Below are 17,138 nucleotides of genomic sequence, written 5' to 3' on the forward strand. Positions count from 1 at the left end.
ACATTAACCTATAACTTTAGCAAGAATTCAAAAAATAGCTGCTCTATTACATCACACATCTTACAGTTGACGTGCCATGGTTTCTTCACAAAGCTGTTTTAACAGTTGACGTAAATGCAAGCATTGACTGCAGACTCATGTCAAACCCAATGTAAGACCGAAAATAAAAGACGAAATGACATCTTTCAAACAACAATTCTCGTCTGGTGAATGTGAGGACGCAGAACAATGATCCCAATACAAGTTTGTCGAACTATGAATTTCAGTTCTGCTTCTTTGTTTTGTTTTGACGTTAACACAAACCTGCGGCTTGGGCAACTTCCATATACCCACACTTATTATGTGTATTTCGAGCTATATGACATCAATACTACCAACGACGTCATATTAACTTTGTCTCATTTTTGTTTGGCCCAACATTTAATCCTGCACAACGTGATCATGAACTTTAATATTGCAGAAACAAGATTGTATCTTTTTTGCTAGTGCTTCTGTTCTGTATGCTTCATCAATAAAGATCTGACCTCACTTGTACAGCCGTAGATAAATTATCCTGACGCGTATTTATGTTGTGGTCTGTTACAAATACGCAATGACATCACACGACACTTGAAATTCCATGTATTATGCATTGTTGGTTGTTACAGAGTCCTTCTAAATAGTTTGGCTGAAGGCTTCTAATCAATATCTTGCATTAATTATTAACCATACGTATAGCTGTTGTTGAAGCTTTTCTTAGCTTAAAAGGTTGAAACTTTTTGGTGTTATTGATCGTTTTGTTACATTTGTTTGATTTTTTAAAGTTCACAATCATCACAAGCGCTATGGTTACAATCTCTCATCTTTAATTACGCTTGCTATCTTTCATATCTATATTTAACTGCTAACTTTCGTCTCTATATTTGCTTAACCGCATAGAAGTTTAGTAGTTATCCCCTTAAGGCACACTAGGCTTCACACACCCTTACCATAGCGTTATGGTTCGCAAACTGAGTGTAATGAAAACATACCTGGGGTTGAAAAGGCGTTTTTTGAAACGTAATGAAATACTTAGATAGGATACATTTCAAAAGAACGATTCAGTAAACTAATAAATGATAGCATACCGGGGAATAACATAAAAATATATGTTGATATGTGCAATAAATTTTAGCAAACAACAGTCTTAGTTTAATCAGCTGATTTACCACGTTCTTTTTGTTTACTAATTCAACACCGTGTTTTTTTTCACAATTGAAGCATTTCATTATACTTTTTTATTAATGTTGCATAACTGATACGGAATAGGGTAATTGCTAGCACTAAAACGCTAGCGTATTAGGGGAGGTTACTGCCTACGCCCACTCACGAATTCAACTTGTTAAGGGGCCACTCTCTATAAACGTTTATATACGTATATTAACTTTACTGCTATTTTTCCAATGAGGTTATTTACCAATCCTGAAATCTGACTTGATAGAGTCCTGTGAAAAAATTATCTGCTCTTGATTGACAATGGTAAACATCACCATTTTAAATTCTATTTAAAACTTATGCAATGACTCCTGCACGTAGCATTAATATAAAATTTCCAAGAGAACAAAAGAGAATTGGCTTAAAAACCCGATATTTACTTTGTTAACTTTGAGAAGCAAATATTATCGTACATATGTTTAACAAACGTTAAAACAGCATTTTAGTCGTTTTACATGGATGGCTTTTGTTAGATTTTGTATTACGTTGTTTACTCGTTTGCCCTATGTACGCCAAATGACTTCTGGCCAATTTCTTGTTACCACTAGACTTGTAGCGTAATCTATCTCTACAAACTTCAATGTTGCTGAAACGAAGTTTTTGAGAGCTTTGACAGTTGCAATCTTTTATACAAACTTTTATTTCCTTCAACTCTGGTTTCTCCTGTATGATACAGAACTCTGATAAACCCAATTATTCTATTGACATACTGTATAACGCACCGTCCTAATACATTACTCATGGTCATATCAACCAACATTTGCAATGCTACATACACTTTCAATACCTTCACATTAATTTGAAGCTTATCTGGTGTCGAAGACTGCTTTGTGATGTTTAAAATTGAACTAAGCCTTCTTGTATACGTTTTACGTTAATTATTAACTGCATTTGTTTATTTGCTATTAATCTTTTTTTAGCTTGAGTGCATAACGACCAGTTACGGGAGAGATCTTTTAAAAATTAATGGATAATGTTATCACGACCCTTTCCACACATTTCACGCAGTGGCATAATTTTGTAATCCCTTTTATTTAGTAAATTTCGTCAAATATTTTGTCTACATAAGGCGCACTACCGTGGCGAATATTTACATTTTGTAACAAATGTCTCTTCTGGGGCAATAGCATAGTGGTTTATTAGTGTTACTGTAACTATGTATCTGTTCGTGATTGCAGTGGTTAATGTTTTAAACTTGTGGTTCAATGCTGCTCTTATGTTACACATGCATTTAGTGCGCCTGTTTCTACGAGCAAATAAGATTGAAACGAGGTTCCGTCGTTGCCAATCACACCCGTATTTCGTCGTCAATTTCAAGAAATCTCTCCCGTTTTTTACTTCTAATTTCTGCCAAAGCAGAAAATCTGTATTCACAGACCCATGAAGAAGCAAATGGTAAAATTATTTTTATGGTTTTTGCCACCGATCATAGAATATGATTGGTAAGCAGATAGCCAAAACTCGTCAAAGCTTTTTTTGGGGAAACATTGCTAGAAAAAACGGTTCGTTTCGTAAATCAATGAGCTGCTCTTCTTGTTCGGTAGAAAGGTTGCCTGACTCATTGAATCCAAATGGATTAACAAAGTTGTTAACAGTAAGTCTCATCACTGATAGAATTGACTTGATAGATTGAGATCTTGTGTTCCACCACGCTGTCAAACAGATGATGTTTAATTTATAAAAACACACGTCATCGTCCGATAACAAAAATTAAAATTTGTATTTTTATCACCAACTTTAATATCTAGCTACAGGTATGCGGATTATTTGGACATCCTCCTGTACTTAAGAAATACTCACCAGGAAGTTGTTGTTGTCTTCCTGCAGCACAGTTGCAATTGCGATATGTATTTTCGCCCCTGATCCTCACGTGACATCCATCGCAGTTTGTGGTAAAATTTCTGCTTTCGGATGAATTCTCATCGGCGAATCGGACCCCAATCTTTTTTAACTTTCCCATTAATTGCAAAGCACGAAAGACGTATAATCTGCGGTTATCCAGGCTAAAAATGAACAATTAACTTATACGTGTAAGAAATAAAATCATCAATCCTTTGCGAAGTAAAGAAACAATTGTAAACAAACACGTGACCGTGTTTGTTAGTTTTCGTGCAGAAACGTCACCAAATAACAAACCTCCAATACTCCCGATTTTTCTTAACTACTCTTATGCGATCAATGCTGGATGCACCCAGCTTTCCGGCAGCTATCTTCAGGATTGTGCAATTGACATCTTTTCCATCTTGAAAACGTTTGGAGATTGAGTTCTGTGAGAACTTTATCTCAATCGGACTAAGATCTTTAAACTGTGAGAAATACGACGCTATTTCAGACCCGATTGCCATAGCAGCAGCTCCAGCCAGAATACTCAACATTACTGTGTCACTATTTCCACTTCCGGTAGATGATGCTCTTTGTGGTGATTCAGAGTATGAACGTCCATAATTCTAAAATATCATGTCACTTAAAACAGCAAACTACTGTAACGTCATCATACAATACTGTTAATATTGCTAACCCAAAAATTAGTTAATAACTGTCGTTAGCCGAGTAAACGATTAAAAAGAGCCATCCTTGTGATGAAAAGCAACGTTTTGAAAAAGTGATGCTTGTTATAGCCATTTTCAATTTGCACAAAATAACAGCAAACAAAATTTCATAAAATAAAACAAACGTTTGTTGACTGGCCGTTGTAAGTTGTCACAAAGCTGTCTAATTCGTCATCGCTCTCGCTATCCGAAATTACTCCCATGGGTATAACATCCCCAGTATGATTGACCTCCATCTTCCCAGACACCAATAAGAATGTCTAGTAATGGCGTTAAGTCACAAATTCAGTTAATTATGACGTTATTGCAGAAACGTTTAATTCGAGCGTATACTACTTAACAGAATTTTGAAGAAGAAAGCTTTGAGTCACTCAACAACATTTATCGCAGTTTAGTGTTTGAACCATTTCATATGAATCAATTTCATTTCATATGAGTATATTACCTGGGTTACTGTGGCCGCAAACACATTGGCAGTGGCGATAAGTCGTACTAATCCGCCCTCTTAGATTAACGTGACATCCTCCGTTTGTCGATGAAAATTTTCTCATCAACCGTGGATTGTATAATATCACGTTGATCTCAATGGTATTCAAGCGACCCAAACGTTGCAAAACTCGGAACACATAGAGTCTTCGATTGTCGATGCTTTAAACATATATATGCTGGAAGTGATTGGTGGCGTGTAAAGTAGCGAAATTCTTGCTTTTCTTTACTATACTTTTTTCTAAAATTTCTTTTGACTTACAGTTCGCTTATGCACCCTGTAATATTCAGACTGAATATTGAAACATTACTACGCCCTAAATCTTTCCATTACGTGCCTTTATGGTTGAGAACAAAAATTTTGAAAGGTCATTTTTTCAGGTCCCCGGGTATTATCCCCATAACCATAAACAACTAACCAAGAATCCCTGCCTAGGATGTACAACAACAAACCCACTACCTTTCCTAGTAGCCATAATTTTGCTGACGTGTGCAGATGCTATACAAAGGTTATACAAAAGAAAGCTTCGCGTGCAACGCGCTGTGTGCAAAACACGCCTCTGGTTGAATCTTATTTCTCTTATACAACACAATAAATTTCTCAATTAGAAAAAGGCATAATAGAGATTACTTTACTTGCATAGTTTTCAGCTGTCAATTCAGCCGATGAAAACCGTGTCATTTCTTGTCAGTTCTATTCTAGAGTTTCTACAGAAATTCTAAATTTTGAATCGGATTTATTTTAAGCGTTAGATCGTCGAATGGAATATGATTATCATTGCCGTGTCATAAAATAAAAATGAGAGTAAAACTTGCAAATAAAATAAAGACATTTTTGTGAAACAAAATATAAGAATGAATGTTAATTGAATATTTGGCAATTGGAGCCTCTTAAAGGCATACACAAACTTTTTACAATTAACAGTTTTTTACATGTAATACGTCCCATTCCTTGTATAAACGCGGATCTTGCTAATGTCTTCAACGTCAGTGTCCTTTCTTGCTATTTGTCGAATGAGGTCATTCACGTATCCATCGCCGTATTTAAAACTTGCTTTGATAGAGTTTTGCGTGAATTTTACCTGGTCTGGACTAATGAACGCCATGCTTATAAACACTATGTCGCTTGCATAAGTGATGAACAATCATTAATGTTCGTTCATATAATTTGGAAGTTGTTATCACATCAACTGCTTTAAACAGTACAAGTTATGATTCTATTGAAGAGATTCATCTGCTGTTCATCACATCATTTCCTCTTTGTTAAAAGTTTCTAAAAGCAAACTACCATTATGTCGTTACAGATTTGCAGACTCATACCGAATGCGTTCTCTGAAAACCTCAGCATTTAAAGGCGTGCTTTGGTCTTGGGTTCCGTGTTTGACAACATTATTACCAAATATATACTGTTTTATTTAATCTTCTTTATGATAGTCTCAATAAGTAACCTACTGCACACCTTGAACTCTAATATTGCTGCAAACATTTCTCTCCAGCTGCTTTTTTTCTATAATCTTTCGGGATAAAGTGTTCATGTCATCCTTGCTTTTATAAATTATTTAATGACACGTTCAGTTTATGTGCTGTCGAAATAAAATAAAGGTGTTTGCGCACCGGAATGAAATCGATACGAAGCAATGACCTTTCGCATCAATCGTCGCACACACGCGCAACCGCACTTCCAAATCAAGTTTCCAGCCATAGGTTTGCTTCATTGCTTGCCATATGGTTCCAGCCACCTTTGCTTATCCAAGCGTGACTCAACAACATTGTGTGAATGTGCGTGAAGTGTCATGCTAGTCACAAGCTATCCATATAGTCATAGTGCTTGCAGCTTGTTTATTTTGTAGAAGAAGCTTGTTTGCTCTGGTGTAACACTGTTGCCGAGCAGTGATCGCATTCCGTAAGCAAACGCAACCGCTTCCTACCAGTTGTTAAAATTAGCTTTTACTAGGCGACGTTGTTAAAAGCAGAGAGTCGATTCTTGGATACATTTTTGACTTGGAACAGTATGTAACAGTGTAACAAGCTGATACAGCACGTATCAGCTTGATTTTTCCGGAAATCATTTTTATTTATTCTTATTTATATCAAAACAATTAAGTCAACATTTAAACGTAACGAGAGGTTACACATGTTACCGGCCTTTTCTTATTGCTGGTTCGAATAACTATAAGATTGTATTTCAAAACGGTAAAAACTAGGCACGTCTATACAGCAGTACTGGTATGAGTAGAATGTGATCATCACTTGATCTAGCAACAGACAAGGCGCAGCGAAATCGACAAGCGCTTCGGCCCGGAGGCAGACAAGACTGCGGAATGACAAATCAAGTGGAAAACAACGTAACAGTCCTTCCCCTCCAATAAATTTCACTCTGGCATTGTTTGAAAAACAATCAGCATAACAGGCTATAGGGCTATAGGCTAAGTATATGGTTAAACAACGACAAACTACAATATAATAACGAAGCAACAGCCATTACTTTTGTTATCCAGATAAATTTGTGAATTTTGGAACAAACTACGTATACTATAGTGGGCCACGTAGCAAAGGTTTACAGACATGAATCTTTACACACACCAAAATGGTGCACTAGTTACAAAAACTACGATTCTCACAACAATAAAAAAAAACGAAAATCAAGGTATACAGCCTTTCGATACAGATAATGTAAACACAAACATTGCATTGCAAACCACAGCAAAATTAAATAAAACTAGTTATAAAAGAAATTTAAACATATGATAACTATATCAACATAATAGCACATACACAATAAAGAGTATCGGTGCGTTATAATTTACGCTTCATGCAAATAACACTAAAAAAATATAAAAACGTGTGATCGATTGCTCAAATAGGCCGTAGATAAACGGATACGAAGAAAATACAACCATACTTGAAACTGTGATATTTAAAACGCAAATAATAGGAAAGTAGTCAAAGACAAAAAATTAAGCATTACACAAATAAACAATTAATACGTTTCGACGTCAGGGTAACGAATAGGTCGACGTGGGCTTCAGTGAAGTCTTGGTTCTCTCAACAGCGGTAATGTTCCTCTGTAACCGAACTTTTTCCTTAGCCAGGAAAGTTCCCGCTTGACAGCTAGTCAATTAGCTCTTTCGGCTCACTAAATTTTAATAGAATATTCTTCGATAAAAACATCCTCTTACTTTTATAAAACCCAAACTTAACTGAAATCAACACTCGCCCAGCACTTCATAGCCGAGCGCAACACCACAACAAAACAAATTCCACTTAATGAGAGAACCAACGTGAGACGCTAAATACTAATTAGGCCCTCGGGGTAGCGAGACGAGACGTCAACAGAGATCGATTAAAAAACACGTGTGCATATAAACAAGTATAATACCGCGGATCAGATGAGCGGATCGTGAGCATAAAAATGACTAAGTTAATACGAATAACAATGAAATAAAACAAACATACATAAACATAAAAATGACACAACGAAAAAACACATCCGACTAAAATAATCAATAAAAGGCGTTCCGAAAAACAGTGTACATTGTGATTGCTATAAAACGGGTGCATAAAAATAATCCCGTGACACCTCCACCAGCCTTGAATGTCATCACATCATAGTCAACGATGCAACAATGGTTTTGAAGAAAATCCAAACCCAGAATGCAAGACTCCGACGAGACAAAAACGTCGCGAGTGGCCTCTGTTCCAGCAACGGTGAAGTTTAACTTTGATTTTCTTGCCATCGCGATAACGGTTCCGATGCGCCAAGAAATCGAACATTTGAAGGGCAGTCTTTCAAATCTTGAGCGGAACACTGTTGGAAAGTGAAATGTTATATGACGGTAATTGATGCACCAGTGTCAACAAGCGCAAATAAGGGCTTACCATTAATGACGACGTTAACGTACCTATATTGTTCTGCAAAGACGGTCTGTATCTTGTAAGTAACCGATTCTCGTTTTGTTTGTGGTGACAGATTCAGGGGCGGACAATTGTGACCGCCCCGTTGTCGCTTTCCTGGCGGTTATGTTGGAGACAATATCGTCTGATGCGTTCTATTTCTTTGCATATGAAACACGTGCGTGATTGCCGTGGGCGAAAGGGATGATTATGGTTAAGACGAGACGTCCGCGATATCTCCTATAGTGGCTCACGCAAGGTGTCAACTTCCTGCCGCAGATCCTTGATCATTGTGTCATTTCTTCCCAAAATTATGGGACTTGCTTTATGGTCTGTATTGTGGAAACGTGCTGTAGCGCATGCGCAGTTTTCATCATTAATAGCTTTTCGATAGCATCTAGAAACTTTGGACCTTGTTCCTCAATGTTGCGACCAGCCTTTCTGCTTCATGTTCGTTATGCAGGCCAGCTATTAAAGCGTTATACTAGATGTCATTCTTCGTGCCTTAATCTTCTGGTTTCGGGTATGCACTTGCTCCCAAATTGACAAGGGCGTTGACGTAACTTCGATTCGTTTCACCTAGAGCTTAATTGGATTCTTTGTATAAGCTGTTGTTTGGCCTTGTTACATCGAAGTGAGCAACAAGCAACTTCCCAGCTTTGGACTTTAGTTCTTCATAGTTCATGGTACCTACTTTTGCACCATTGCATTTCATTTCCAACTTCACCTCTTCTGGTAAATTCAGCATAAAAGCATGTTTTCGAGCAGCTGCTGTTGCGTCCACACTGTCGCAGAAACTTTCAAACGTGGATAAAAACGAGATAAAACTTTCTCCAAGTTCAAACTTCGGAGGAGGGTAAAAAAATTCATCGTAGATAAAATCTGGTCCAGATTAATCTTTTTATACACATTTTTAAACTGCAGGTCCAGCCTTGCTCGCCAAATGTTACCGGCATTTTCTTATTGTTGGTTCGAATAAACCTGCAGTTAACCATAACATTGTATTTCAAAACGGTAAAAACTAGGCACGTCTACGCAGCAGTACTGGTATCGGTAGAATGTAATCATCACTTGATCTAGCAACAGACAAGGCGCAGCGAAATCGACAAGCGCTTCGGCCCGGAGGCAGACAAGACTGTGGAATGACAAATCAAGTGGAAAACAACGTAACAGTCCTTCCCCTCCAATAAGCTGCGCTCTGGCTTTTAAAAAATTTTTCCGCAAGTGGGGGCAATTAAGTAAGTTTTTTCGGAGCGAAAATATTTATGGTAGCAACTTGTCTATTTATTCTTGTTCTTAATTGTTTTTCATTGCGCATTTGATGCTGAATATTTTCTCTTTACGGAACGGATTTGTAAAAGTTACTTCGTAACATGTCAAACTACGTATGTACAGCTCTTAAGCAAAGGCAAGTGGCCGCATTTATTATACGTTCTGACTGAAAAGTTGATTGGTAAAATACTGTATACGGATATTTTGTTAGCATTCCCACGTTGCTTCATGTCGTTTAACTGTAAATATTATATAAGATATGTAAAACGTAAAGCTCACTGAGCGCGCATTAGATTCGTCAACGCATGTACGACTTTAAATCATTTCTCATTTTATAAACAGAAAACTGATTAAAATGTTCTTTGTCCCGAATCCAAACTTCTTCGGTTTCCTTTTTTATTTATTTTGATTTTTTACTTAGGATATTTTCTTTTATCTTGGTAACGCAAAACATTAAACAATAATCCATCGATAAACATAATTTCGTGTTTGCGATTGAAAATAACTGTTGCAACTACAATCTTAATTTAAATATAATTCGACATGATAAAAGCTTTTTTTTAATAAACTAAATGAAGTACACTACTATCAGATATAAAACAAACAACTTATCGTTAAATAAAAACGCGCTGATGACAATGTCATGATATCGTGATGACAATCACAACTCCATCGTACTCACGACAAAAAAGTTATCTCCTTAATCGTAAACATGTTGTGTTGCTTGCGCTGAAGGCAATTGCTGAAAAGCTGCATATGAAATTACTTTTGAATTTATTTTAATTTATTTAATTTTGCTCAAGTTGTTGTAGCTTAAAGATGAATCATATTTGAACCAAGCATCCCGCTTTATTTGACAAATTATTATTGAGTACAAAAAACGGTTTCCATGATTTAGGCATTGTTGCTTCAAACAACAGCCGTTGTTAATCACCCACATGTAAGCGAGAAACCTTCTTTATCAGCATTAAACCTTTTATTCATTGATATGTCGACCTAACTTATAAACGTTCTGCGCTTTTTCTTAAAAAATATAATAAAATTTTAATAATTTTCATAACTAACTTGAAATCAAATGTTACGTTTTCAAAGAACATCTTTTTTAGAAACAAAGTATAGTATAGCTTTAACTTAAACTTTTATTGCAAATTGAATTAAAGAAATAAAGATACTGGTTTTGTTTTGCAAATATCAACCTAATGAAATGTGTGGTTGTGAAATGAAAATGTTGATGAAAAGTCATTGCCATAAACAGAAACAAAATTATAGTGAACATATTACCTAAACTTTTGTTGCAAACTTGCAATAAGGATTTGATGAAAACATTTGATAATAAACCCTAAAAGCCATGAAGTTATCAAATGTAACAGTGTTACAGCTATTTAACTAACGTGTGTAATACATATGCCTGGATCGGTAAATATATATATAATACAGTACAATAACGTTTAGCAGTTTATTTTAAAAACATTCAATGGATGCGTATTCTCAACTCTAACAAGTGCAAAATAAGCTTTACAATTATGAGTGTTATGTGTTGGATCATATATCTATTTGTTTTAACTTCATTTCAAAGAATTAGTTACAAACTTTTTACATGTTTAAAGTATTTTTGTCAATATTTTCCGCAGTAATGCTTTAAATTTTGATAGAGCAACAAAATGGAAAATAAGTCCTAAACAATTCACGTTCACGACGCATAATTCCTAACTTATAATGGTGGCAATTATGTTACGTATCTTATAATCTCATTATATATGCTGTCTTTGCATTAATTAATTAAAAACAATTTCAAAAACATGACGCGTTCGCGGTTAATGCCTTGAAAGTTCAATTAAGCTTGGTTGACATATATGTCAGTCTAAGCCATTGCCTCAGAAAAAAAACTATGAACGCTACGATAACGGCATACATCTTCACACAGAGTAAATCTGCTTTTAATTTACTGTAAACAAATGTACCATCAAAACACCTTTATCACAGGTGAGCGACGTCAAACAAATTATGGTATTCGGCACGAAGTCTGGTATAGACGGTTTGTGGTCTTGTAAAGAGTATATCAGCTCAACGCTTAAATCAAAGCAAACTGTCATGGAAATGCCCACAAAATAAAGAAGTTAAACTAGAAAGTTCTTTGACTTCAATTTTGTGAATAACATTACAATATCCATTTAATTTACGCTATTTTTCCATCATCAACAATATTTTCTCAAAAATTGCACTATGTGGCTTTTGATTCAGGAAATATCAAGGCTTATTTCATATCTATTTAATAACAGTTCGGAATGGTGTTTAAAGTAAATATATATTTTTATATGCGTTATCTCTTATATTCTTCGGTTTTGGTCAACTATTTTCAAGTTTAAAAACAAAGAAAAGTTTAGTACAATTTACCTATATGCATAACAGGAGCTCTGCATTAATTATGCTTGAACTAAGAGTTTTTGCTGACAAGACGCTGCGATTACTCAAAGGTTTTTGTCATGTTATTGGCTAAAGCGACACACACTTAATGACACCGGTATCCCGTACTTCGTTTTGAACAGCTCGTTTAATTGGAATTTTGGTTTATAAACCGATTGATTGCTGGGTTGCAAATACTTCTGCAAACACAAAATTATGAATCATCTGAAAAGCTATCTTCAAGTTATATGCCTGCAAGGCACGGGATATATTTGATTAGGAGAATAATGATTATAGCAAAGCAACACGTCTGAAAGCACTTATATAATATAGTATAGGGCAGGGGTGGCCAAACTGCGGCTCTCGAGCCGCATGCGGCTCTTTGAGCCTTTGACTGCGGCTCTTTTGAATTAGCATTGTTGAATTAGACATGCATTTTCCCGGTCTAGACGAGTTGTTTGATCAGATTATGAAACAATGCGTTCTATCAGACGTAGTAACAATGGACTCATTGTTAGTAATAATCAAATTACACTCCAAAAAGTACATTATTGTACAGAAGTGTGCTAACTTGTACACTGTAGTTAAGTAAACTATCAGATTGAAGCTGTACGTCAGGGCTGACCTAGTTTTAAGTCTTGGTTACGGTTATACTAATAATTGTAAATTGCAAAAAGAGTTGGTGAAGCCCAGGTGGAGACTCATAGTATCACCACGCAGCACTAATGTTTATCAATAGCTACACTTCTTTGTAAGTGAATAAATTCGTGTTTTTTATTGTTTTGTGTTGTGGCTCTTTTAAAACTGGAATTTGTTATATGCGGCTCGAGCATGAAGCAGGTCTGGCCACCCCTGGTATAGGGTAAAGTCAACAGCCAAGTTGACAGTTGTTTCAGACTACTCCATTACGTGTAAGTACGTGCATTTTTGATTATGTATACCTCTACGTTATTTAAATTCTTTTTGTATGTACAATATTCTGAATATCTATTTTACGAGCATAACTTTATTTTTAAAATCACTTTTCTTACGAATAAAATTAGGTGATGTTTATTAAACAATTATAAGAATTATTGTTAAAAGCATCGAAAAATTTTTGGTTAAAGTGTGTTTAATTCTACTGTTTCTCGGACTTACTGCTGGTAACTGATTAACTGTGTAAGTTTTTATAAATTTATTTTAGCTAAAAAAAGCAATGTCCTCACTTTATCGTCAATGGTAATTAAAACATAATTTCTCAAAAATGGAAATGGAAACATTTGGTAAATGTATTATAATAAAACTTTTGTCAACTCTACCCAAAACGTATCGATCAATACTTTCTATAATTAAACTAGTGAAACTTTCCACTAATTTACAAATTATAGCAAAGACGAAGTTAAAATGTATTTCCGATATTTTTTTTATAAGGTCAATAGGAACCGATCTCAATTTTCTGTAGGAAATAAAATGTATTACTTCTGGATACTTGACAACCAAAAGTTTGCCAAAGTTTTGTGTCCACCAGGATGCTTAAATGAGAAAAGATGTATTTTTGGAAATGCGACTTATTCTTCCAATTCGCCGATTTGCAAAGCTGCCAGCCATGATGGAAGAATTAAAAGTGAGTTGTTCAGTTGGGTATGCGAAAATTTATTTTTCTTTACATTTATCCTGTTTTATGTAAATTCTAATTAGATATAGATTACTTATTAGCCTACAAATTTTGAAAAAAAATTTGGCTTCTGACCTGTAAATATGCTTTAAAAAAATCAGTATCTTAGCAAAATTCCATACATAAAAATGTCCGATTAGAATAAAATGTAATCAAGAACGCATTTCTTGTAAAAGCGTATTTGTTTAATATTTGTTTGTGAAGAATAACATTTCATACTTTATATCAAAAGTTTATTTGCATTTCTTTGCAGAATTTCAAGAAATAAATCCTTTTTCCTATAAGATAAAAATGGCTAATAGTTTTGTTGAGTGAATACAAAAAATTTATTTAAACTAATTGATTAACGTTTTTGGACGAAAATGGTGGCGTAACCATACTGAAACATTAGTCAGGGCACGATTTTTATCCTGCCGTTGGAAGGAATGGCTGTAGAAGCCGCTGTGGAGAACGTTATTATTCATTCCAGTTTATTGAAAAATTAGAAGGTTTTTTATTGCACTATACATCACCTCAAAAAATATAAAATATACAATTAAGCCTACTGTATAACTTTGACGTTTATAAGCAAAAAAAGCTAAACAACACCAATATACTTAATTAGTGTAGTTACATTAAAGCTAAAAATTGTGGTAAAACTCACGATTAATTTTAAGTATTTTGTTTAGCTAGCGATTGTTATAAAATAAAATGCTCAAACACGATGAAGTTAAAAAATTTCGTTCTCAAACTTCGTTGGCAGTTTTCTGTCCATCTGGATGTGCCAAAGCTAGTGGCAGCCCGTGGGGAACCGATTTGTACCGACAGAATTCTTCGATTTGTTGTGCTGGAATTCACGCTGGAACAATAAAAAGTTATACATTAATCTGGAAATTTCTTTTATACATAAATTTAGTTTGTGTTGCATTTTGCAAAGGTTTGTTTTTTAATAACGTTAGAAATTTAGAAACTTCAGTTAAAGTGTTAAGTCCATAAAGAACTCCACTCGCTGAATACTCTGCAAAAAAGTGCTTTAAAAATAATTATTGGTTAGGTAATTATAAGGTACCTGTACCGAATAAGGCCCGGTCCCTAATAAGGCCCATTGCTCATATTTCGCAAACCCGTGCAAATAAATAAAAGATTTTGTCCCTACATAAAAACTAATATAAATTCATGATGGTTTACCAGATTTCATCCTTGTCACGTGATCAACCGATTTGCTAGAGCACAACAAAAATTTGATACTTGCAGTTAAGGTGGTTTTGTTAATTTAGAAAAAAAGTAAGTGAGAATTTGGCCGGTTAAATGAACTGTTGTCTGCCGGCTGAAGTTTTCATGTAACAACCAACTTAGTAATGAAAAGGATAATGCACTTTTTTTTGCTAAAACTTTTCTGATGAAAAAATGTGACGTTTTTTTCGTGGATGCCACATGCGCCTAATAAGGCCCATACAAGATGCTTGGCTAATTGATGTCCAGACTTCAAGAGTGGTTCCAGTCATCAGTTGGCAAATTGTTGCAATTACTTTGATGCGCCTAGTGGAATTTTTTTAAATATTTGTACAACTTAAAATGTGAAATTTCTAATAATGTTATATGTTGTCTATTACTATGTTTTGAATCAAAATATTCACAAAATTGGTGGGCCTTATTAGGAGCCTATGCTCCTAATAAGGCCCATTTTTTGGAATTTTTAATTTCTTTATAAAATTTTTTTGAGGGCTTGTCAGTTATTGTGGTTTGAATATGTTGTAGTCATATACCCTCACTAATACAATACGATTTTTCAGTCTATTCTCATTTATGGTTCTTGAGTTATTTTCAAAAAAGTGTTAGGTGGGCCTTATTCGGTACAGGTACCTTATAAGCAAAAGAAAATCACAAAAGCCTTAATTGGGATGTAAATGAAGGCTTTTGTGATGTCATAGGTAATCACACACAACTTTTGCTAATTCATAAATTTTGCCTTACCTATACTATATTTCACGTATGCATCTGTAACAGCTGTATAGGTTGCACTAACTGCAAATACCTTGATAGGTGATAGCTTATAGCCAACCACGGCAACCAGTACGGTACCGGTTTGACGGATTGCCTTTGCAATCCAAAGGATACCGTAACTTCGTGGACGCAAATGATTGGAATACCGAATTTTTTATGATTAAAACAATCGTAATTTATTCAGTTACAACGCTTTAATTTGCTAAATTCGTCGCTTAATTGGAATTAGGCTGGACTCCAATGACCTACACTTTTGACTTCAGTTGACTACCGCACAAGAAAAGCAACATGTTGTCAAGCAACTGGACAAATCAATGACATAACAAGAGCCGTCATCTACGTCACAACGAAGGCTAAAAACTGAGACTTTTTGCGGTTTTCTTTTGCCGATAACTACCCAACCACCAATATTACTTTTCAAAAATAGTTCATAAGATTGTCCAGTTAATAGTGTTCTTGCATATGAGATCAACTTGTTTCTGGACTTGCCTCCTCACTTTAATTATAGTTTATCAATAATAATTAATTAATTGATTATATCCATTATTTAATTGTATTAATTAATAGTACGAGTGTCAAAACATGTGAAAACTGTGTTTTACAGATGATGGCGGTTCATTTGTAGTGTACGTGACGGGAGGTCAAGCCAATCTCAAAGGAAATAAACGAAATGGTGACAAGCAGAGAGTTCAACGCTTGGGAACAAGAGGGTATCAGAGTTGGACAGCTTTAAACGTTTGAATGTGTAAGGCAAACGTGTGTTAGTTGTAAATGCTGTGTAACGTTGAAGATGAATGTGTGTAGTTTTTGAAAAGTGCAAACATAAACTCCAAAAAAAGTTGTGATAATAACAGTTTGAAATGCTATAAATAAATTGGCAAACACGATAAATTTAGTTGCTCATGAATTTGTTTTTTTTTCGCTATTTTATTTTATTTTATTTTATGTTACAGATTTACAGATCAACCCATCACTGCTAGTCTCTGACAATCAACATAATTATGCCTAAAACTTTCAGCAATATTGTCTGTTTACCACGTTCTAGAAAGAAACTGTTTGTCATTAAGTTTTTCAATAAGTGTGTAATACACACTGGAAACTTTGCATTCATTTTAGAGTGCTGATATTCTGATATCAGACCAAGCGACATTTTACTTATGCCTTATCTGGCTTTGCTGCTTTTGAATTTGTAACTTTAACTTGCATATAGTGTACAGTATACTTTTACTTTTAATGTATGAAGTATTTGCAACTATGTTGCGATCAACACCCGAACAAATGAAAGTGTGATTTTATTGCGTTAATGAACGATTGACTAGCAACCAAGAACTTTAATCTTGAAAACTTAACCTATAAAAAATTATGTATTTAGCATTTTACTATATAGTCATGTGTAAAGTAAGTTTACTATATAAAAATATAAATATGCTAACAGAATGCAATATTATTTACTATTTAGTATTATACGCTACCTTCATACGCAGTTATAAATGTAAATGCACTGCTTGCAAACCATGACAAATAAAATTGCAGATCAAGTTAAATGTTTTTAATTAAAAACGAATGAATCTAGAAGTCAAACTGGTCGTGTTGCTTGTTCCGAAGGCAATTTTATAACTTCGTTCATAGATAGCTATTACGAAAAGATCTTATGCGATATTTTT

At 34.8% G+C, this 17,138-nt stretch overlaps 2 protein-coding genes and 1 long non-coding RNA gene across 4 annotated transcripts; 1 reads left to right on the forward strand and 2 right to left on the reverse strand.

Annotated features, from left to right (window-relative positions):
* Positions 1-2,406: 2,406 nt before the first annotated feature.
* On the reverse strand, positions 2,407-4,656 carry LOC143452575 (uncharacterized). The gene is made up of 5 exons (XM_076953604.1): positions 4,228-4,656; positions 3,908-4,042; positions 3,370-3,680; positions 3,034-3,236; positions 2,407-2,885 (listed from the first exon to the last, which is right to left on the reverse strand). Exons 2-5 carry the CDS (start codon positions 4,016-4,018, stop codon positions 2,698-2,700), a joined length of 813 nt encoding a protein of 270 aa, XP_076809719.1. The 5' UTR covers positions 4,019-4,042; positions 4,228-4,656; the 3' UTR covers positions 2,407-2,697.
* A 1,676-nt stretch (positions 4,657-6,332) lies between these two features.
* On the reverse strand, positions 6,333-9,192 carry LOC143453236 (uncharacterized). The gene is made up of 2 exons (XR_013115142.1): positions 8,171-9,192; positions 6,333-8,076 (listed from the first exon to the last, which is right to left on the reverse strand). It is a non-coding gene; the product is annotated as an uncharacterized LOC143453236 (long non-coding RNA).
* A 3,414-nt stretch (positions 9,193-12,606) lies between these two features.
* On the forward strand, positions 12,607-17,018 carry LOC143453134 (cochlin-like). Of its 2 annotated transcripts, none has more exons than XM_076954297.1 (4): positions 12,607-12,752; positions 13,248-13,440; positions 16,079-16,219; positions 16,428-17,018. In XM_076954297.1, the coding sequence occupies exons 2-3, from the start codon at positions 13,287-13,289 to the stop codon at positions 16,213-16,215; spliced, it is 291 nt and encodes a 96-aa protein (XP_076810412.1). In that variant the 5' UTR covers positions 12,607-12,752; positions 13,248-13,286; the 3' UTR covers positions 16,216-16,219; positions 16,428-17,018. The 2 variants fall into 2 exon arrangements, with proteins under 2 accessions (XP_076810412.1, XP_076810411.1); XM_076954296.1 differs by having other exon boundaries at positions 12,609-12,748.
* Positions 17,019-17,138: the final 120 nt, after the last annotated feature.

This window comes from Clavelina lepadiformis, chromosome 4 (assembly GCF_947623445.1).
Source record: "Clavelina lepadiformis chromosome 4, kaClaLepa1.1, whole genome shotgun sequence".
NCBI classification, from domain to species: Eukaryota; Metazoa; Chordata; class Ascidiacea; order Aplousobranchia; family Clavelinidae; genus Clavelina; species Clavelina lepadiformis.